At 39.5% G+C, this 23332-nt stretch overlaps 1 protein-coding gene across 2 annotated transcripts in view; it reads left to right on the top strand.

Annotated features, from left to right (window-relative positions):
* The window catches only part of KYNU (kynureninase), a 244663-nt gene extending 223652 nt beyond the window's left edge, over positions 1–21011 (top strand). For both annotated transcript variants that reach the window (XM_073634233.1, XM_073634234.1), the window contains exons 13-14: positions 15853–16083; positions 20367–21011. In XM_073634233.1, coding sequence (XP_073490334.1) covers positions 15853–16083; positions 20367–20525 — 390 coding nt within the window. In that variant the 3' untranslated portion in view covers positions 20526–21011. The remainder of the gene's footprint in view (positions 1–15852; positions 16084–20366) is intronic.
* The last annotated feature ends 2321 nt before the right edge of the window (positions 21012–23332 follow it).

Here is a 23332-nt window from a genome sequence, read left to right as displayed (position 1 = left end):
TCCCCCCCACACACACACTTTAGATCCCCCTCCCAGCACAAATTCACCTTCCTCAAACCTCTATCCTAGCACAAATCCCCCTTCCCCCCAATCCCCAAATTTCCCCCAAACATCCCTACTAGCACAAGTCCCCTTCCCCCCAAAAATTCCCCTCCTAGAACAAATTACCCCCCCCCCCATATTATCTTTTCTAGCAAACCAAAACCCTCCTAGCACAAATCATCTTCCTCCATCCCTCCTATCAACACAAATACCCTCCAAATCATCACTCCTAGCACACCTCCTCAAATTCTCCATCCTAGAATAATTCTTACCTTCTGCCGCCCCCCAAATCCCCCCTCCCAACACAAATCACCCCCCCCCCCCAAAATCACCTTGTGGTGCCCCTGCACCTGGCATTATACCACAGTGCCCAGTCGTCCCTCCTGCCCATCCCTTGTCCCGGCTCTGATGGGAATAAATAATATTCACGTGTAATAACTTATATTTACCTAAATAAAAAAAAGGAAGAAATCTGTCCTTATTATAACCCATAAAAAGTACATGGAAAGAAAATGCCCATTACCAATGGTCATAATTGCTTGCTAGCAAAGTTTTTATTCATTCTCCATGTTTTTGCTTGGTCTTTCTCTTTAAATGCTTCCTTTTGTTTTTTGTGCAGATAAAGGCGCCCTGCTCACTCATAAATATCCCTCTCTGCCTGTTGGCAGGTGTCAATGCTGCATGTTCCCTTACACGTATGTCTCTACAGAGTCACAACACAAATTCCAAGGACACAACAGAACAAATTAACTTTCCCCACTCTAGAAGCTCCGTTTAAAACGCATTTAGAGAGAAGCCATTTATATTGTTTCTGAGCACTGATTGTTTGTATAATTTTCTACATTGCAACTTAATGCTTCATCTGTAACAACAGAAGCTGTTAAGCTGAAACCTGAAAGCTTTCTGCATGAATTTTAGCTGCTAAATTAGGCAAATTTGACCTGGGAATCCAAGTACAGATAGAAAACTCCTCACCAGGGGATCATTTGTGCAAAGTACCTCACTGTAAAAAGGCTCTATAAAAATCATATTTTTTTTAAGCTGCAGCTCATCACAGTTAGGCTACAGGGTTTTCAGTTTATGAACTTATGTCACTACATCGCTGCTATGTGTCTCTGTCATTAAACCCGCGGTGGGGAGCCTCTGACAATGAGAGTTAAGCGCTCAGTGATTCACTTTTTTATGGGCGATTTTTACCCTTTTTGGCACGGCAGTTGCTAATTGCTGCTGTAGAACCTCTGCAGAATGGATCTCGCCATCGCTGACTAGGTCCCAGCTCCCGGTGCAATCAGTAGTATAGATCGTACAGTACTTTAGGGCTGCAAGGAAAAACATCCAGGAATAGGCAATGGATCTCGCAGTTTGCTCTTTATATATATTTTTTTTCGTTAAAAGAAAGATCTATATCATTTTGTAAAAAAATATATACACAGTACATCCTCTATGTAAGGAGTGTTTTTGTACATATGTATGTACAGTGTACAGAACTCAAGAGTCCTACAACATAGTTTACAGAGTTCACAGTTCAGCAGTTAAAGTATGTAGCGTATGGCACAGAATAGAGATTACAGTGGTCCGACTCCAGGGTATGTAATATAGAAATAGAACACAACATACAGAATGTAACAGTCCAGTCCTTTACATCTAAGCTATATACAGTACAAATATATATATACACACATACACAGTGCAAAAAGTATTCATACCCCTTGAAAATGTCCAAATATTGTCATGTTACAACCAAAAACATAAATGTATTTTATTGGGACCCACTGATTGGCTCCCACTGTGTCCAATCACAGCAAGAGCGGGTCGACAACAGCGCGCGCCTGAGACCCCGAATAGGAAACAACATACAGGCACCTTGTTGTCGCGCAGCTGTAAATGTGCAGTGGGCAGTCCGAAAACGGTTAAGCATTTCTTTAGAATTGCCAAACTCATTATATACTCCTGGAGTAAAAATCTAATAACATATTATTTATGGTATTAAGGTTTGAACAGATTAAGGTTTGTGCCCTACAGATACAGATTTAGCCGTTGCGATATAGAGTGCCTTAAAGTGTTCATACCCCTTGAAATTTTCCACATTTTGTCATGTTACAATCCTCCAATCCTATGGAATGCCTTAACCCAATCTGTCCACTTATCTCCTACTCTACTCCTCTATCTCCTACTCTATTAGCTTTTAGACGATCCCTGAAAACCCTTCTCTTCAGAGAAGCCTACCCTACCCACACCTAACAACTGTTTTTTAATTTTCTCCATCAGCTCACCCCCCACAGTTATTACCTTTTGTTTCCACTCGACCCTCCCCTCTAGATTGTAAGCTCTAACGAGCAGGGCCCTCTGATTCCTCCTGTATTGATTTGTATTGTAAGTGTACTGTCTGCCCTCATGTTGTAAAGCGCTGTGCAAACTGTTGGCGCTGTATAAATACTGTATAATAATAATAATAATAATAATAATAATAATAATAATAATAATAATGTTACAACCAAAAAACTAAATGTATTTTATTTGGATTTTATGTGATAGACCAACACAAAGTGGCACATAATTGTGAAGTGAAAGGAACATGATACATTGTTTTCAAAATATTTTACAAAAAAATATCTGAAATGAGTGGCGTGCATTTGTATTCAGCCCCCCTGAGCCAATACTTTGTAGAACCGCCTTTCGCTGCAATTACAGCTGCAAGTCTTTTTGGAGATGTCTCTACCAGCTTTTCACATCTAGAGAGTGAAATGTCTGCCCATTCTTCTTTGCAAAATAGGTCAAGCTCTGTCAGATTGGATGGAGAGCGTCTGTGACCAGCAGATTTCAAGTCTTGCCACAGATTCTCAATTGGATTTAGGTCTGGACTTTGACTGGGCCATTCTAACACATGAATATGCTTTGATCTAAACCATTCCATTGTAGCTCTGGCTGTATGTTTAGGGTCGTTGTCCTGCTGGAAGGTGAACCTCAGCTCCAGTCTCAAGTCTTTTACAGTCTAACAGGTTTTCTTCTAAGTATGTGTATGAGGGAAAAAAACACACTTTCAAAAAATAAAATAAATCACAAATAAAACCGCAGCAACTCTAATGTGTGATATCACAAAAACAACATAAAAACAACAGAGTTGCGCATATCATTATCAAAACGTCTCAGCATGTGCATCAATTGTCCAATGTTTACAAGCCCTCCTTGTTGGAAAAAGAGGTTTGCACAAAATTGTACGTAAATTGCACAAAAAAAAACGTAAATATCCAGTATAGTACAGTCCTGTATAAGAGGAAAAGGAGAAGGGTGCAAAAACAGGGTAAAAAACAAGAGTGTCAAAATATTTGAACTTTTAGTCCATAGGCACACTCTAATCTTTTTGAGTCCCTTGTATTGTTGACACCATATGTTACCACCTCCGGAAGTAAGAAATGCCTGTTTATCAGATGCACTGGACCTATGAAAGGTCAGTGACGCTTGTGGCTGATTACCCTGCCAGGGCCTTTAGACTGTAATCTGGTCAGCGATCAATGGTCCAGCAGACAATCTCTCTCTCTCTCTTCCAGCTGTCCAGAGGTGTCCCACTCAGAAGAAATAAAAAATGCTCCACATCGTGTAAATCCAACACTTTATTGCTTAAAACATCTCCATACACAAAGAAACAGATAACAACACCGGCCGGTAAAAAAACGAGCACCCGCGCTTCCAGGACTCGTAAGCCGCGATGACGTCAGCACATCGTCCGCCCTAATAGTTTCGTCAAAGATTGAGTCATCCTGGGGCACGGGCGACGTACTGCGTCATCGCTTTTTAAACATAAAAACAAACCAAGCCTCGTTTTGATATCCGAGAGCACAGTTAAAAAAACAAGTCTCCGTTTCACTACCCAGGGTTTAGTTAAGTGTCAAGCCTCCTTTTGAGATCAAGCTGGACACCATTGATATTCTAACATTCAGTAAATTCATTATCTCTAAAATGTTGACCATATAAGAAAGCAACAAAATTACGCAATTGGTTTACCAATAGCTATATCGCTCCCAAAGTTAGTCCCCTAAAAAATTATTTATATACACAAAAAAACGGACCTAGGCCGAATGTCTATCCAGGGATATTCTACAGTTGCCCTCTGTAGGCAAACCAGCTATAATGATGTTATGAAAAATTCCATAAAATAAAAGGAGAAAAGGAGAAATATATCTAATACGAATTAGATTCAACCTAATCCACATTCATATTTTGATTCAATATAAAACCTATTATTTAAAGCTAGATAAATATCCTCCTGGGGTCCAGTTATTATCTCAAAAGTGTACATAATGGTATATACAGTGTGCATATTGTACATTCAGAGCAAACTCACTACAAAACATGGATTACATTTTAAAATAATATCATTCTAAAAAATATATCATTCCAAAATTAAATAATAATAACCCCCTAAATTTGATAATTATGGGTTATCTACAAAGGCATTGATGTCTACATCCACGTTAAGGCCCAAAGGGGAAATACTTCCTACCTTAAAAATCCATTTCATCTCTAATTGTGAGATCCCCTTACTAGTGAGCCACCCCTCCACTGTGTAGTATATCTGTCTATGCCAAAGAATATAGTGTTATTAGGTTCTTTATTGTGGGCCAAAGCATAATGTTTTGATACAGAATGCTTCGGAAAGCCCTTCCTAATGTTGTTATGCTCATTTAGTCTCAACTGAAATGCCTGTTTAGTCCTGCCCACATATTCTAGTCCACAAGGACATTGTAGCAAACAGACCACCCCCGTAGTAGAACAGGTGATAAAAGGTTTTATTTTAAAAGTGCGTGAAGAGCTAGTGGCTGTGATTTCTTTAACGTTTCTATGTTGACAGCCATTGATAGCAGACACTTGGCATTTCCTACATTGATAAATAGATAGGGACAATTTGATCCTTAAGTGAAGGAAGCCCTCTAAAAACTACCTGTGGTTTTGTGGGTAATGAGGATCCAAGAACTTTATCATTACACAAAATGTGCCAATGTTTCTGGATACGTTTTTTTTATCCTCCAGTGTTGTGTCGAATAACTGTTAATAAAAGGTAAAAACGGCTCTTATGAGCCCTCTACATCCTCCCCAGTCATTCAAATCCTTAGTAATAAGCTCCTATCGGTCTGTTGGACCTGATCGACTAATTCGTTGAGGGAATTAACTTCATAACCTTTATTGACAAATCTTTTAGCAAGTACCCTCGTCTGTTCTTTGAATTCCTCCATCTTAGTACAATTCCGTCTCAACCTTGTAAACTGTCTATTGGGGACAGCCCTCAGCCACGTTTTATGATGGCAGCTGTGCAAGGGAATGTATGTAATCCTTCCTATGAGTAGGTTTGAAAAAAGTCAAGGAGATCAACCCATATAACTCCATTCTTATCCTTAGGCCCAAGAAATGCACCTCCTCTCTGCTAAATTCAATACAGTGCCTCTATCGTTATTATTAAGGGATTCCATGAAGTCCCTAAGGCTGTCTTCATCTCCATCTCAAAGGAGGAGGATGTCATCTATATATCTTTCCCACAGGACCAGTTCGGGTCTCTGATGGGCATAGATGACATCCTCCTCCCACTTGGCCATAAAAAGATTGGCCAAACGAGGGGCATATTTGTCGCCCATAGGTACGCTCCTATCCTGGTGGTAAAACTGATTTTCCCACCAAAAATAATTGTGGGATGCCGCAAAGCCAAGCAATTCCATAATGAATTCTATCTGCTTTCTGGACAAACCTGAATCCCTGTCCAAGAAAAATTCTACCGCCGATAGACCCATTGCATGAGGTATAATTGTATACAATGAGGTCACATCGGCTGACACAAGCCACATCCCTGTCCTTGTGTGGCAATTGGACAGGATATTAATAATATGTCATGTGTCCTTAATTTATGATGGCATTCTTTGGACCAGGGGTTGCAGATAGCAGACAATATACTTGCTCACCCAGGACATTACGGAATCAATTCCACTGACTATCAGACATCCAGGGGGGCAGGTCAAATTTTTGTGAACCTTGGGCAAGTAATATTTTACATGTGTGCATGGAGCACTAGGAATCAGGAATAATCTTTCTTTTTTGTTTACTATACCCTCTTTGAAACCTCTAGAAATTTTTCAGTCTAGTTTCAATTTATATTCTCTACTAGGATCCTTCCTCAGCACTGTGTACGTCTCCCTATCTACCAATATACGTTCCATTTCTATAACATAATCCCTTTTATCCAGTATTACAATCCCCCTTGTCAGCGGGGCGGATAACCAATTCTTTATTAGTGCAGAGCATATCAAGTCCCTGCTCTAAATCTCTTTGCATTTTTACGTTTTGTATTTTAATTGCATCAAGATCTCTGAGAACCACGTCTCGAAATACCTTAAGGGACGGGGCCAGCCCTCCTGGGGGGTTGAACAAAGAGGCATTTGACAAATTTGAATGTCGTATATCTCCTGAAATTACCCTGTTCTCTTTAATAGGGTTAGAAAGAAGACAGCGCTTAATATTCACTTTACAAACGTATTTGTGAATTCCATGTAGGTTTGAAATTTGTTCAGTCCACATGGGGGAGCAAACTTCAAACCCTTGTCTAAAATTTTAATTTTAGCCTCCGAAAGGGTTTGTTTGCTTAGATTATAAATTCCATCCCCTTTTATGTTTTTTCTTTTTTTTGATTGTACTCTTCTCCTTTGACTGTATTTGGCTTCATCTATCGTCCCATCAACTCTGACCAGCTTCCCCGTCCCTGCTAAAGAAAAGCATCCCCACAACATGATGCTGCCACCACCATGTTTCACAGTGGGGATAGTGTGTTCAGGGTGATGTGCAGTGTTAGTTTTCCAAGACACATAGCATTTTGCTTTTAGACCAAAAAGTTAAATTTTGGTTTCATCTGACCAGAGAATCTTCCTCCACATGTTTGCTGTGTCCCCCACATGGCTTCTCGCAAACTGCAAAGGGATCTTCTCTAAATCCTCGTCTAAATTTGCGTCGTTTTTTCCCCACAAATAGAGCTTTCTTTTGGTGGTATTTGATCACCTCTGTGGTTTTTATTGTTTGCAATATAAATGAAAAAAGACTGAAAATGTTGAAAAAAAAAAGATATTTTCTACTTTTTGTTATAAAAAAAATACAATAAACTTAATGGCATGTTTGAACAATATATCATTTAGTGACAACTGTCTGAAAAAAAAAAAAAAAAAGTATTGTAATCTTCCCAAAACTTGTGGAAAAATATAAAATATTCCATGGACAACATTCCTATCAGCAAATAGTTTGGGGTGTCTACTTTCCAAAAAGAGGTCATTTGGGGGAATTGTGATCTGTCCTGGTATTTTATGCACAACATTAGAAGCTTTCTGACACTTTTTGTTTACACGAAAAAATACTTTTCTTTTGCTAGAAAATTACTTTGAACCCCCAAACATTATATATTTTTTAAAGCAAAGGCCCTACAGATTAAAATGGTGGGTGTTGCAATTTTTTTTCACACAGTATTTGCGCAGAGATTTTTCAAACGCAATTTTTTTGGGAAAAAAACACTTTTTTAAAATTTGAATGCACTCAAACACACTACATTGCCCAAATGTTTGGTAAAATATAAAAGATGATCTTATGCCGAGTAGATAGATACCTAACATGATATGCTTTAAAATTGCGCACAACCGTGCAGCGGTGACAAATTACATACATTTTGAAAATCCTTTAAGAGCTTTTACAGGTTACCACTTTAGATTTACAAAGGAGGTCTACTGCTAAAATTACTGCCCTCAATCTGACATTTGCAGTGATACCTCACATGCATGGTGCAATTGCTGTTTACATATGACACGAGACCGACGCTGCGTTTGCTATTGCACGCAAGCAGGGGGGGGGGCAGGGGTGCTTTTTTTATTATTATTTATTTTGCTTTTTTATTTTATTTTATTTTATTTTTATGCTGTTCCTTTAGTTTTTTTTTTTTTTATTGTTATCACAGGGAATGTAAATATCCCCTATTATAGCAATAGGTAATGACAGGTACTTTTTTTTTTAATGGGGTCTATTAGACTCTAGATCTCTCCTCTGCCCTCAGAGCATCTGTCCACACCAAGATCGGTGTGATCAGATGTTTTCTCAATGGTGCTGTTTATATCTGGCAAAACCAAAGTCATGAAATGCTTGTAGCTTCCAGTTTCTTAGGCCGTAGAGATGATTGGAGCCATTCTTTGATCAGCTCTACGGTCAGCTGGCGGAACCACCGGCTGCATTCTCAGGTTCCCCCGGTGGGACAGGAGAGCCCAAGAAAACCATGGAAGATGGCGGGGGTGTTCCCTTTCACTGCTTGTAAAAGCAGTCTAGTGGCTAATTAGCCTCTAGGATTGCTTTTACATAAAAGCTGACTACTGGCTGAAAAGAACAATCATTTTGGTATAACCACTCAAAGTACAGCAACATACCACTACATTGCTGGTCCTTGTTGGGCATATACTGTAACATTCTTTTTTTTTATGCAGCCTGTGGGCTGAATGAAAAAAGAGATTTATCGGTGGGTATGTCCACCATTAGAATACCGCCCTGCATCCGCCTACTTCTAATGATGGGCATACACCATTTTTTTTTACCTGTGGTAATGAAATCACCTCCTACAGCGTTGGAGTCGCTGATTTATGTATCTTGAGAGCAAACGCTGCTGCTGTCAAGATAAATAAATCAGTGCTGCAGCTGAATTGCTTACCTGAAAAGCAAACAGTGGTAACAATAAAACATTAACTCAATAAAACAACAACAATCTGTGCCAAAAAAAAAGAGTAAAAAATATATGCCGAAGCATGGGGACAATCTGCCCCTAACATTAGGTGCAAATCGCCCCTCCACCCCTACTTCAGCATATATGCGCTTTTGTTTTTTTTTAACTGTAGTGGTGAAATCATCTCCTACAGTGCTGGAGTCACTGATTTATGTATCATGAGAGCAAACGCTGTTGCTGTCAAGATAAATAAATCAGTGCTGCAACTGAATAGCGTACCTAAAAATAAAAGAATGGTTAACAACAAAACACAGTAAACAGTAAAGTATAAAATAATTACCTGAAAAGCAAACATGATAAAACATAATAACAATAAAACATTGTAGTTAAAAAATACAGTAAAACAGAGCAGAACACCAGAGAGAGAACAATAGAGAGAAAATAGAGAAAGAATTAAACGACAACTATTTTTGGCTTTTTTACTTTATTTATTTTTGTTTTTTTCAATTTTTTTTTACACTTATATTTGTAACTGTAACAGTTGTAACAGTTTCAGGTTTGGGTCTCTAAAAATGCAATGGCTTCTTTGGAGACCCTGTGTAAGTGTGTCCTAGTCTGTGAAATGCTGTACCCTACGCTAATACTCCACTAGTGTGTAGTAGTGTTCAAAACATTCAGAGACCAGGTTGGTCAGGATAGGAGGGACAACAATAGCGAGTGTTATGCCTAAATCCGTGCTTGCTACAGACACAACATCTTCTTTGAGGTGATCGATTGGTAGGGGTACCAGGGAGGACATACGGAAAATGCCTCCCATGCAGTCGGCTCACTGCATTAACATTGGGAAGATGGGCCACAGCACAGTCTGGAAACAGAAGGGCTGTGATGATCTCTTCCTGCAATTTAAGGAAGGATCCAGTTCGCCCTGACGCTTTGTATAGCACATAAGCGTTCAGCAGAGCCAATTGGAATAAATATACAGACACTTTTTTGTACCAGCGTCTGGCCTTACGGGCAATTAAGTACTGTGCCATCAAATGGTCGTTGAGGTCCACCCCTCCCATGTTAAGGTTGTATTCGTGGACACAGAGGGGTTTCTCCACAACACCAGTCGCCGTTTGAATTTGGAACATCGTGTCTGCATGAAGGGAGGACAAAACAAAAACATTATTATTATCCCTCCACTTCACAATGAGCAAATTATTACATTTTAAACAGGCTCTCTCCCCAGCCTAAGATGGGAATCTACAAGCCGCTGGGGTAAGCCCCTGCAATTAGATCGCACGGTGCCACATACTCCAATTCCATGTGACTAAAAAGTGGCACGCTTGTGTAATAATTGTCCACATACAAGTCTTACCCATATCCGAATAAGGGTGACACCAAGTCCCACACAATCTTACCAGCGCTCCCTATGTAGTCTGGGCAGTTCTCCGGCTCTAGGTAACTATCTCTTCCCTCGTAAACCACAAAACTATATGTATAGCCTGTGGCCCTGTCACAGAGCTTATACATCTTGACCCCATATCTGACATGCTTGCTGGGAAGATACTGTTTGAATGACAAGCGGCCAGAAAACGTAATCAGACACTCATCAATGCAAACAACTTGATCAGGAGTAAACAAGGCTGCAAACTGTTGGTTGAAGCGGTTTACGAGGGGCCGAATTTTGTAGAGTCGATCGTATTCAGGGTCACCCTAAGGACGATACAGTTCATTGTCATTGAAGTGCATGAACCGCAAGATCTGCTCGTATCGTGTCATGGTCATGGAGGCAGAGAACACGGGCATATGGTGAATTGGGTCAGTGGACCAATATGACCGCAACTCACTTTTTTAAACTATGCCCATTAGGAGGGATAGGCCCAGGAAGGTCTTAAATTCGGAAACCGTAATAGGTTTCCAGTCCTTGGCAAGGGTCAACTGGGGATTAGCGGTGATGAATTGACCAGCATATAAATTGCTTTGGTCCACAATAGATCTATAGAGATCTTCTGTGAAAAACAGCAAATAAAAATCAAGTGACGTTTCCATCTGAATTCCAGGTTGGCCAGCGAATGGGGGAAGTACAGGTGCTGCAGAAATGGTGGGCTCCCAATTCGGATTGGCAAATGCAGCAGGAAGGGCACTATGGGCTTGACGGGCCTGTCTTTGTCTTCTTGGTGGCAGCGGGACACTAGTTGTGCTAGCCACCTCACCAGCTTGAACTGCACTTATGGGACTCGCCACGTCACCACGTGATCCTGCAGTGCTGGTTTGACTACGACCAGGATGTACTAGGCCGCTGGTGCTTGCCAGTTCACCAGAAGGATGAGCGGTACTAGTATTGGCTCTCTGCTCCATATGAGAGCCCTGCGGTTCTTGAACCTCAACAACAGCAGAAGAATAGGGTCGGGTACGCCTGACCTTGGCAGGGACCACAATTCCGTCGTCAGAGCTATCTGTCAGGGTGCCGCTGCTGTCTACAGGATCGTATTCTGAGCCTGAATATGACAGATGAGTGACTTCCTCTTCACTCTTATCTGTCATGCTCAGAAACGTGTAGGCCTCTTCACTAGTGTACCTTATGTACCTAAATTTACTGGTACACTAGTGAGACTCACAGGAAAAAAAGCACCTGACTGTCAGCGACTGCTTCAAACGCTACCAAAAAAAACTGTTAGCGTTCGCAGGGATCAGGCCTGACTCTGCGAACGCTGCAGTTATGAGTTTAGTGTTTTATAAGTGACAGTGATCGATTGATACTGCACTTGAGTGGGCTGGGCTGGGCTGGGCGGAGAGGCTAAACGCAGGTGCTAGTAGGTATCTGGGCTGATCCCGCTAACACTGCATTTTTGGGAACCCTAAACTATTGGGGACGCTAGTATAGATCTGATCAGATATTGATCCGTTCAGACACTATACTACTAGCGCTACTGGCACTAATCTGACGCTGCCCAGGGCGACACAGACCCTGACTGACGCTAAAACCTAACTGTTATCAACTGCTGGGTGATCAGGGGGATAAACCTTTATTTAGGTAATATACGGCGGGTGCCCTGACGCTATAAAAAACTAACAAACTAACCAGCATCACCTGTAACACTAATACGGTGATCACTGGTGAAAGGGGTGATCAAGGGGTTAAACTTTTATTAGGGAGGTTAAGGGGTACCCTAAAGCTACCTGGGCCTACCACTAACTGCCCTAACGCTGATTAGTGTCACAAATGACACCAGTGCAGTGATCAGTTAAAAACCTGACAACTGCACTGGGTGACACTGTGACAGGGAGTGAAGGGGTAACGGGGGGGGGGTAATAGGGGGTTAATCAGGGGGTGACAAGTGTGCCTATGTGTACTGGTGTTAGTGTAGTGTTGGTGCAACTTACTGTGAGATGTTCTCTCTCCTCTCTCACCCTGCCTTCCAATCATGGCTCTCACAGCAGAGCGGGCTGTGATTGGCTAAAGCATGCAGGTCAGGTGCATGCTTTGGCCAATCAGCAGTCGTCAATGCACTGCAATCTCGCATTGACAATCTTGCAGTGCATAATGGGGCTTTCTGCGGGTGCTCGAATTTCCTGTGAACGGCCCATATTTTTCTAAATTCGGTGAACGGGCGAACACCCGATGTTCGAGTTGTTCCAGTGATATCTGTCTGAGATGGGGATTCCCTCACTTTAGTGAGATTTCCTCTAGTTCCCTGTTACATCTCCAGGACAGGAAGTAAAGGGAAATCTCCCCAGCGAGACCTGGTTACTAACAACAGCAGAGGTGGGCAAACCTAGCACATGGGAAATAAAGTTTGGAATGCTAAACTATAGAAGACCACTCCGTGCCGTCTGTCGTGCGTTGCACTCAGTGCCAGGGTTGGTAAGTGTGTGTTTTTTGACCAACTATTTTGTGAATATATTTATTCCATTCCTCTCTATTAAGATGGAGGTTTACTATATGTGTATATCTTACAGGATCGCACTGCATCAGCTCCTGATGAGTGGAGAAAACCATCCACGAAACGCGTCAAGCTACACTTATGTTATTCTAATACCAGGTCCCGGGCACACCACCCCTGGCACCTATTATGATTATTATCATTACTATGCGATTATAATTCCAGCTACCAGGTCCCGGGCATGCCATTTCTGGCACCTACTATGATCATTATCATGATTATGCGATTATAATTCCAGTTACCGGGCATGCCACCGTTGGCACCCTAGATCACTGTTGCCCTATACCAATATTATTTCAACTACCATCTACCTAGCATGATTATATCTATTGCATGTATTTTTCCATACTATATGCTTCATTTTTATGCTAATTATATATGTGTGTATATAGGTGAAATCCTTGTACTATATCTACTATGATTATTAAATTAACATTGTTTAACCCTCCGCATTCCAACCGCTTCATTTAAAGTCCCAACTCCCCTTTTATATATAACTATAGGAGACCAAGGGCATTAATAAGCAGGCCAGATTAAAAATTTAAAAGTAACAAACATACCAGAGAACTACTCTGAAGATGTCCGATTTATTTTACTTTTATTTAAAGTTTCACGTTTTTATTGATGTTTCCATCTCAGCAGAGGAGATTTACCCCTCTGTTTGTTTTAGTGACTATTATCACCAAGACAGAAAGTAAAGGGAAAATCCACATTTTTAGAGTTGTCATTAGAGCAAGAAGTGAAGGAAAAACCTCTGATGGGGACACCAATTTTTAAAAAAACTCTCTAAGTTTGGAATTTCAATTACTTTGAAAGGCATTTACTCTTTCACTACTATCTCAACCTAACTGGTGTGACACAGGTGAGTGAGATTAGATTCAGGCCCCTTTCACACAGACTTTCCCATCAGGCCTGCCTGTCAGTTTTTCAGGCAGATCTGATTGGAGCCTCCATTCACCTCTATGGAGCGGTGGATGTCAGTGGTGACATCCACCAATATCCAATCCGATCTGATCCGATCCTCTCCATGAAATCCAGACGGATGGTGACCCTATTTTTCATCTGTCTGGAGGATCAGATTTGATGATTCTTGACTACTTTTGGAAAGTTTAGAAGGGTTTAACCACTTCAGCCCCAGAAGATTTTACCCCCTTCCTGACCAGAGCAGTTTTTACAATTTGGCACTGCGTTGCTTTAACTGACAATTGTGCGGTCATGCAATGCTGTACCCAAACGAAATGTGCATGCTTTTTTTCTCACAAATAGAGCTTTCTTTTGGTGTTATTTGATCACCTCTGCATTTTTTTGTTTTTTGCGCTATAAACAAAAAAGAGCGACAATTTAAAAAAAAAAAAAACTATATTTTGTACTTTTTGCTATAATAAATATACCCCAAATCAGTTTAGGCCAATATATATTCTTCTAAATATTTTTGGTAAAAAAAGTCACAATAAGCATATATTGATTGGTTTGCGCAAACGTTATTGTGTCTACAAACTATGAAAAAGATTTATGGCATTTTTATGGCATTTTTATTATTTTTTTTACTAGTAATGGTGGTGATCTGTGATTTTTAGCAGTACTGTGACATTGCAACGGACAGATCAGACACATTTTTGGGACCATTGACATTTATACAGCGATCAGTGCTATACAAATGCACTGTTTACTGTGTAAATGTAACTGGTAGGGAAGGGGTTAACACTAGGGGGCGATCAAGGGGTTAAATATGTGTTCCCTCAGTGTGTTCTAACTGTATGGGGATAGGACTGACTAGGGGAGGAGACATATCGTTGTTCCTACTTACTAGGAACAAACGATATGTCTCCTCTCCCCTGACAGCACAGGGATTTGTGTGTTTACACACACAAATCCCTGTACTGGCTCTCATGCACGCAATCACGCGTGGCTGTCGGCGATCGTGCCTGCCGGCAACGCCTCCGACGGCATGCGTGCACCCTCTGGTGGCCGCTAAAGGGAAGGACGTACCCATATGGGATTTCGCCCAGGAGAGCCAATCTGCCACAGTAAATCTGCGTGAGGTGGTCGGGAACCGGTTAAAGTGATTTTTTTCTTTTACTTTTGTATAACGCTTTCTTTTTTTTTTTTTGATACCTGTACCCCCAAAGAGATTTCTCTAACTCTGGCCTGGAGAACAGCACAGGAAATGAGAGAAAGTTTCCCCAGCGGAAACTCAGAAAACAAAAGAAAAAAGAAGAAAAGTCTTATCCTTCCACACTCTATGACTGCTTTAGTTTTTACTGAATGAACAATTTAAGGCTTCTTTAACATTAGCAGGAATGCTTACCGCCCTCTGAAAAGTGATCTGCAGTGAAGCAGTAAAGCAGAGGCTGACAGGTGTTCGGGAGGCGCTACTGCCTCCTGAGCACCTGATTTCTTTTGTTTTCATTTTTTAAATTGCCAAACAGAAGTGTTACATTACAGGACCATGATGCAACTGCGAGCCAAATGATTGCCTCACAGTTGTAGTGTGGCCCCATTGAACTCAATGGGTAATTTTGACAGGCAGTGCCACCTATCAAACTCTGCATCTCGAGTTAAAAAGTGCCCTGGCCATGAAGCAAAGCATCCCTGTCTGGCTGTGTTTTTAAAATTCAGGTGGGGGGCTGTCTCTCTGAACACCCCTAACACGCGACCCAAGGTGATTCCAGGCTCAAAACTATCAACTAATATCCAAGCAGAAAAGTCAGCATCACCGTGTTGTAGCTCTTAAAATCTTATATATTACGATCCAACAGGAGTTATAGTCCCACACAGAGAGAGAGCGTTGACGCGTTTCAGCCTAGATGACTAAAGCATATCCAAGCTGAAACACCTCAACGCTCTCTCTGTGCGTAACTCCTGTTGAATGGTAATAAAGAAGATTTTAAGAGCTACAACACGGTGATGACAACTTTTATGTTTGGATGATATTTGACAGTGTTGTTCTGGGAACAAGTGAGCTCTTTTTTTATGTAATGGGTTATCGACTAATATACCTTTTCATTTTGTAGATTTTCATGTATACCAACATGATAAAGCTTCTACCGTGGAGCAATACAGACAGTTGTTGTTTTGCATTATCTTCTGTGACTTTAGTGATTTAAATGGTTGTTTATTCATTTACAATTTAAATGTTTTTTCTTTTATATATAGGTTTTCAATCAAACCAGCATGAAGACCTTAAGAAAGAAGTCTGTTTTACTGACGGGCTATTTGGAGTATTTAATTAAACATTATTACAGTGAAAACATTGCTGAACCCGAGAAACCTTATGCAAAAATAATCACGCCTTCTCGCATTGAGGAGCGGGGTTGTCAGCTCTCCCTGACTTTTTCGTTGCCCATAAAAGCTGTTTACGAGGAGCTGGAAAAAAGAGGAGTCGCGGTACGTCATATTGTCCAATGTCACCAATGTGTTTGACAATTAACAATGTCAATAGGTTTTTTTTTTCTTTTCTTTAACAAAGGCATTCAGAATTTTTTTTTCAAACTTTAGAAAAGTAAACTTACTGGTAACTTGTCTTAAAGAGTCTCTAAACATTTATTTTATTACCACTTTATTTCTACAAATGTAACCCCTTCGCACCCAGCTCTGGCAATGTCTTGTTTGCGACGAAACGCATCGGTTGGGCTTGACCTGTGACATCATCATGCCACCCGACTTGGTGCTATCCTTTCACATTGTGGATACCCTTTTATACAATAGTGCACAATAATTTCAGCTGTATTACATGATGTGGTCCTCCTCATGTTCTCTATTGCCCCGTACACACAATTGGATTTTCCGACAACAAATGTTGGATGTGAGCTTGTTGGCAGAAAGTCCGACTGTGTGTATGCTCCATCGAACATTTGTTGTCGGACTTTCCGCCAACAAATGTTGGCTAGCAGGTTCTCAAATTTTCCGCCAGGAACACACAATCTCTCTCTTCCTCTCTGACAGAATGGCGGTCTGCTTCGTTTATATAGGCAAACTGCCGTTCTACCTCTCCAGCGATCAATCCGCGGGTCCCAGCGCCCATCCCGGCCACCGGACCCACTGATTGGCTCCCGCTGTGTCCAATCACAGCGGGAGCGGGTAGACGGCAGCGCGCGCGCACACATGGGACCCCAAAGAGGAAACAACATACAGGTAAGGTGTTTCGCGCAGCCGGGCTTCCCTGCCACGGCAAAAGTGTGGTGGGCAGTACGAAAGAGGTTAAGCATTTCTTTAGAATTGCCAAACTCATTATATACTCCTGGAGTAAAAATCCAATAACATTTTTATTTATGGTATTAAGGTTTGAACATGCCCTACATATACATATTTAGCCGTTGCGATATACAGTGCCTTAAAGTATTCATACCCCTTGCAATTTTCCATATTTTGTCATGTTACAACCAAAAAAGTAAATGTATTTTATTGGGATTTTATGTGATAGACCAACACAAAGTGGCACATAATTGTGAAGTGGAAGGAAAATGATTAATGGTCTTCAAAATTTGGCGTGTAAAACCCCTAAATAAAATCTAGTGGAACCAATTGCCTTCAGAAGTCACTTAATTAGTAAATAGAGTCCACCTGAGTATACTGAGTATACTGTAAATACAACTGTTCTGTGAAGCCCTCAGAGGTTTGTTAGAGAACCATAGTGAACAAGCAGCATCATGATGACCAAGGAACACACCCGACAGGTCAGGGATAAAGTTGCGGAGAAGTTTAAAGAAGGGTTAGGTTATTAAAAAAATATCCCCAGCTTTGAACATCTCACAAAACACTGTTCAATCCATCATCCGAAAATGGAAAGAGTACAACTGCAAACCTACCAAGACATGGCTGATTCCGCTAAACTGACAGGCCGGGTAAGGAGAGCATTAATCAGAGAAGCAGCCAAGAGGCCCATGGTAACACTAGAGGAGCTGTAGAGATCCACAGCTCAGGTGGGAGAATCTGTCCACAGGACAACTATTAGTCGTTTACTCCACAAATCTGGCCTTTATGGAAGAGTGGCAAGAAGAAAGGCATTGTTGAAAGAAAGCCATAAGAAGTCCCATTTGCAGTTTGTGAGAAGCCATGTGGGGACACAGCAAACATGTGGAAGAATGTGTGGCGGAAAACTAACACTGCATGTCACCCTGAACACACCGTCCCCACCAAGAAAAATGGTGGTGGCAGCATCATGTTGTGGGGATGCTTTTCTTCAGCACGGACAGGGAAGCTGGTCAGAGTTGATGAGAAGATGGATGGAGCCAAATACAGGACAATCTTAGAAGAAAACGTAGAGTCCACAAAAGACTTGAGACTGGGGTGGAGGTTCACCTTCCATCAGGACAACAACCCTAAACATACAGCCAGAGCTACAATGCATATCAAAGCATATTTATGTGTTAGAATGCCCCAGTCGAAGTCCAGACCTAAATCCAATTAAGAATCTGTAGCAAGACTTGAAAATTACTGTTCACAGATGCTCTCCATCCAATCTGACAGAGTTTGAGCTATTTTGCAAAGAAGAATGGGTGGAAATTTCACTCTCTCTAGATGTGCAATGTTGGTAGAGACATTCCCAAAAAGACTTGCAGCTGTAATTGCAGTGAAAGGAGGTTCTACAAAGTATTGACTCAGGGGGGCTGAATACAAATGCACACCACACTTTTCACGTATTTATTTGTAAAAAGTTTTGAAAAACATTTATTATTTTCCTTTCACTTCACAATTATGTGCCACTTTGTGTTGGCCTATCACATAAAATCCCAATCCCAAGGCACTGTATAACGTCTTTATAAATAAAACCAAGTTTCATGTACAAACAAAAATATTGCTATTTGACAAGCAGAAGTACAACTTGAAAATATAAGAAAACATATTACCTGAATATATTACCAACACTAAATATCAAGAAAAAAATAAGCCTTGTTCTTATATATATATTTTTTTGTTCTTTTAGCAGTTTAGTAGACACCCTCTACATATTCTTATGTGGTAGTGCAGTGTTAATTTTGATGTCAAATTTCAATGCAGTTTTAGTCATAGTCTTTTGACTAAAATGCCACTTTAGTTTTTGTCACATTTTAGTCATCTCAATTGTTTTAGTTTTAGTCGTATTTTAGTCGACTAAAATAATATTAATTTAGTAGACGAAAATATTTTAGTCAATGAAATTAACACTGCTGAGACACTTGATGGTGTGAGACATGAAGGGATCTACTGGAAAGCCATTTTTATGGTTGCAATATTCATTATGGACTTGGTTAACATTTCATTTGTTCACTGTTACACGTTTTGAAGAATAATCACTATTTCTTTTCATTTTCACTTCATATATGCACACTTTATTTAATAAATATGTATGATTATTTATGGAAGTTTTTTTTGATTTGGCACTTCTAAAGGATTGCGCACCTATTTTTTGTTTTGCTTTTGTTTTAGGCCTTGTTACAATTGCTATTGCAATTGCTTGCTGCATGCTGTCAATCCATTTATTCACCAAGCGCAAACATTTTTTTTATGTTTAACCCCTTCGCACCTAAGGGTAAAACAAATCGAAATGCCTAAGCACAATTTTGCAATTTTGACATGTGTTAATAAAATCGTACATATCATCCTAACTACTTTGTGCATCCAGGTAGATTATACCTTGTTTTTTGCAGGAAAAATTAGCCTTTTATTTAGTGGTAAATGGTAATGGATACCTCCTGAGTTTTTTTTTTTTTAATGTTTTAAATTATTTATTATCATTGAAAAACTGGCCCAAAATAGTAAAAAATATATATAATTTATTTTTTAAATGTAGCTGTATATTTCTTGCTACTACAATAACCTTCCACCAAAGAACAGCACAAAATAAATTCTCCTGCTCTAGATTATCACAGCAATACCACATATGTGTTTGTTAGTTGTTGTTTGTACCTGTAGTACAGCACAAAAACAATAATGCAAATATTGCTTTTTTCTTTTTTTTATCCTACCTAAAACACTCTGACACTGATACTAATTTAAAAAAATGCTTTAAAAAAAAATCCTGCCCAAAATATACTGACCATGACCTATGACCCTTACTTGACCTAAACACTAACCCTGGCACTGACCTAGATCAAACCTTGATCTAGCTATATTTAATTTATTTTTGTTTTTTTGTTTTTTTTATTTACACACACAATACAATGTATACAATGTATCTCTCCCCTCCATTCACAGAGATAGACAATTAGAGGCTATCACAGTGATCAGATGACCCAAAAAACGGGAGATACAGGTCCTGATTGTCAGTACGGGACTCGGGGCTGCAGCTGAGACCCTGGTCTCTGTGATGAGAGCGTGCTGTGCGGCGCGCTTGCAGCACAAAGACAGATACACATATATGCGGCACCACGGAAAAAAGCCCAACCAGTGAGGCCGCATATATGTGTTAGATCGGCGTGAAGGGGTTAATTAATAATAATTTATTATAATTAATAATATATTGATGGTAGGCTGCTGAATTTGGCACGCAGTTTGCTATAATGTATTATTTTGATTTTTAACTTGAGCAATGTCAATAGAATATGGGGCATTGCTGTCTATAGTATATCATGGGGAATAAACAATTTTCCCCTGGTGATCTGGCATTTCTAAGAATGCGCAATGCCACACTTTTTTCTTATCTTAAACTTTGTATTTCATACATATGTCTTATGTCATTTGTTTTACAGTGTGATATGCGGGAACCCAATCGTTTACGGGTGGCACCAGTTCCGCTCTACAACACTTTTCATGATGTCTTCAAATTTGTTCAAATTTTGGGAGAATCTTTGGATGCTAGTCTTAAAAAATCCAAACTTCAGGAAACAGACAAAGAAAATTTACACTGAAGTTACATTACAATCTCGTCCAGTCTCTGTAAATGTCTAGGTCATCTTTGCACTTGTTACAATGTATCCAAAGCCAACATATTTTTCTGTTTATTTTGTGCTATCTCTGTCTCATTGGTGAGGTTTCAGAGACACAGCAGGAAATTAGAGGAAATCTCACCAAAGTGAAAGGAAAATATGTTCTCAGTAAAAGATTTCCCCTATTTTCCTGAAACGAATGTAAAATTTTACATCACTTGTGTCCAGAGGCAATGGTCACCGGGACAAAGAGAGTGGCTGAATCTCCCAAGTAGAGGTACAGACACACTTCACAGCAGTGTTATTATTATTATTATTATTATCTGGTTTATCACCTGTTATATTTTTACAATAGTCCATTCTGATTTGTCCTGCCCCTTTATGGTTAAAGATCAGATAAAATGAACTTCAAAATATCCAAACTTTGAATAAAACAATGTTTTTTCAGAAAAAAAATAATAAAATGTTTCCCCATACAGTTTCTTATTTTGCTCATTTTTATATTTTTTTGTTATTTATAGAGAATATATCAACTTTATTCAGCATATTCAATAAGCCAAAAAAGCCATCTTTAAAGTACAGTAAGTTATTGTATATCAACCAATGAGTTCAACATTCACCAATCTGATTTCATTTTGTAGAAACATGATTAGTTGCTGTGCTTTACTGCTCATTACATATCACCTTTTTTAAAAATTTTCTTTAAAAACGTTAATTTTTTTAAAAAGACCTCATGTTTGTTCTTTGGTACAAAACCTTATCATGAATCTCAAACGCTGTAAAAAAACAACACAGTCCATAGAGCGAACCAGTGACTGGGAAGATGTATTTAAATCAAGTACAAACACAGCAGGTAGCACAGAATACTTTGACATCTTATGCACCTTCAAATAACTTGACCATTGGCCTTAACAGTGCTAAGAGTCCTTGGGAGCAGGAGAACAACATCCATTGTCCCTACTCACTACCAGTAGAAGCTCTTTTTTTTATGAATCTGAAACAACCAAATTACTAATTTGATTTACACACACGCATGGCCATTTGGGGAAATATTTATGCCACATCAGCAAAGTTTGGGCAATACATTTTACAATTTTCTTGTTCAATTTTCCTTTAGATTTACTAAAACCATATAATGTGAGTTCAAACCTAAACACTTTTAATTTGAATGCAGTTAGGTAGGCCCTTGCACTACATAGTTGAAGGTAAATATAATGGAAATTTAATAAGAACATTGTGTAATGTTTGGCCAGCTTAAGTCAGTCTTTATCAGTCTGTTTATCCTGAAGGCACCCTTTAAATAATTTTGAGGTCTTAGGGAACCCCTGCTAAAAAACCCCTGCCTGGCCTGTCAGTTTAGGTGGACGGCCATGTCTTGGTAGGTTTGCAGTTGTGCCATACTCTTTCCATTTTCAGATGATGAATTAAACAGTGCTCCGTGAGATGTTCAAAGCTTGGGATTTTTTTTTTCATTTCATTCAGGTTTTTATTATGTTTTCATGAGTTTAAACAATAGTTGTAAATTAGTATCATACGTTGAAATACAATATTTGAAGGAACAGAAAATAATAATAATTAAGTTTCATTAGCAATATACATTAAAATAAGATATAAGGTAAAATTATTAGATGATACAATGTTACTGGTAACATATATGACTGAAATTAAGATACACTTATTTTAGTAATGAGTATGGAAAATAGAAAAAATTCAGTAGAATATTGTACCTATGGTTTGAGTAAAGATCAAAATATGTATGGGATGGTAAATTAGGAGTGATCGGGAGAAATAGGTAAGTTCTCCAGGGCCAAGTTCCTGCAAATTGGCTTGGCGTTAACTGGAAATATGAGTAATATTTCAGAAGACTCCTACTATAGTAAAATAACTAGTGTTAAAAGAAGAATAAGCTTAGTTAATGTTATGATGAAGAGACATTGGGATGAGAAATGGGGTATGTCTCCAGAGGGGGTCAGTATACTCGGGAAGTAAGGGAGTAGTAAAGAGGCGGCAAAGACCGGTGGTAGGAAATGTTCAATCCATGGTTTCCACAGGACTTCGAATTTAGATTTTTGTTATTGTCGAGATAGATTGCTTGTGTTTTTGCATGAATTAAGGATTGGGTAACTCTTTGTTCAACTGATGATATATTAGGTGAATCTGTTTTCCAGGCTTTCACTATGACTTGTTTTTCTGCTGTTGTTACAAAGAGCATGAGTTTAAATTGGTGGTTTGACAAGGCATGTGGTTTACTATTCAGGGGTGCAGTAGTTGCATCAGGCAGTAATATAACTTTGAACATTATGGAAAGAATATTAAATACTTCTTACCAAAAGGATCTGACAATATTACAATCCCACCATGTGCATGTTTCCCCGGAATAGAGCAGCCACGAAAGCAGTGGGAAGGATATTGTGGAGAGAATTTAGATATTCTGGCAGGGACTAAGTACCATCTTGTGAGTACCTTATAATTGCTTTCAAGTGCCTCTATATTCAGGGAGGCAGACTTTGTTGCTTGCCATATTTGATACCAATTTATGTCTTCAGATTGTAATTGGAGATCTGTTTCCCATTTGGTAGTATAGGTTGGGGGAGTAGAGGTAATATGTGATAGCAATTGGGTATATAAGTTGGAAATGAGACCACGTTTATGTGGATCAGATTTACAAGCTTGTTCGAATATAGAGAAACTTGGTGATTTTGAATCAGAGGGTGCTTTGTTGAGTAAAAAGTTTTTAATTTGAAGATATCTGAAAGTTTCTGTATGTGGGAGATCATAGTTTTCATGAA

This window comes from Aquarana catesbeiana, linkage group LG06 (assembly GCF_042186555.1).
Source record: "Aquarana catesbeiana isolate 2022-GZ linkage group LG06, ASM4218655v1, whole genome shotgun sequence".
Lineage (NCBI taxonomy): Eukaryota > Metazoa > Chordata > Amphibia > Anura > Ranidae > Aquarana > Aquarana catesbeiana.
This window is presented reverse-complemented; position numbering and strand designations above follow the sequence as displayed.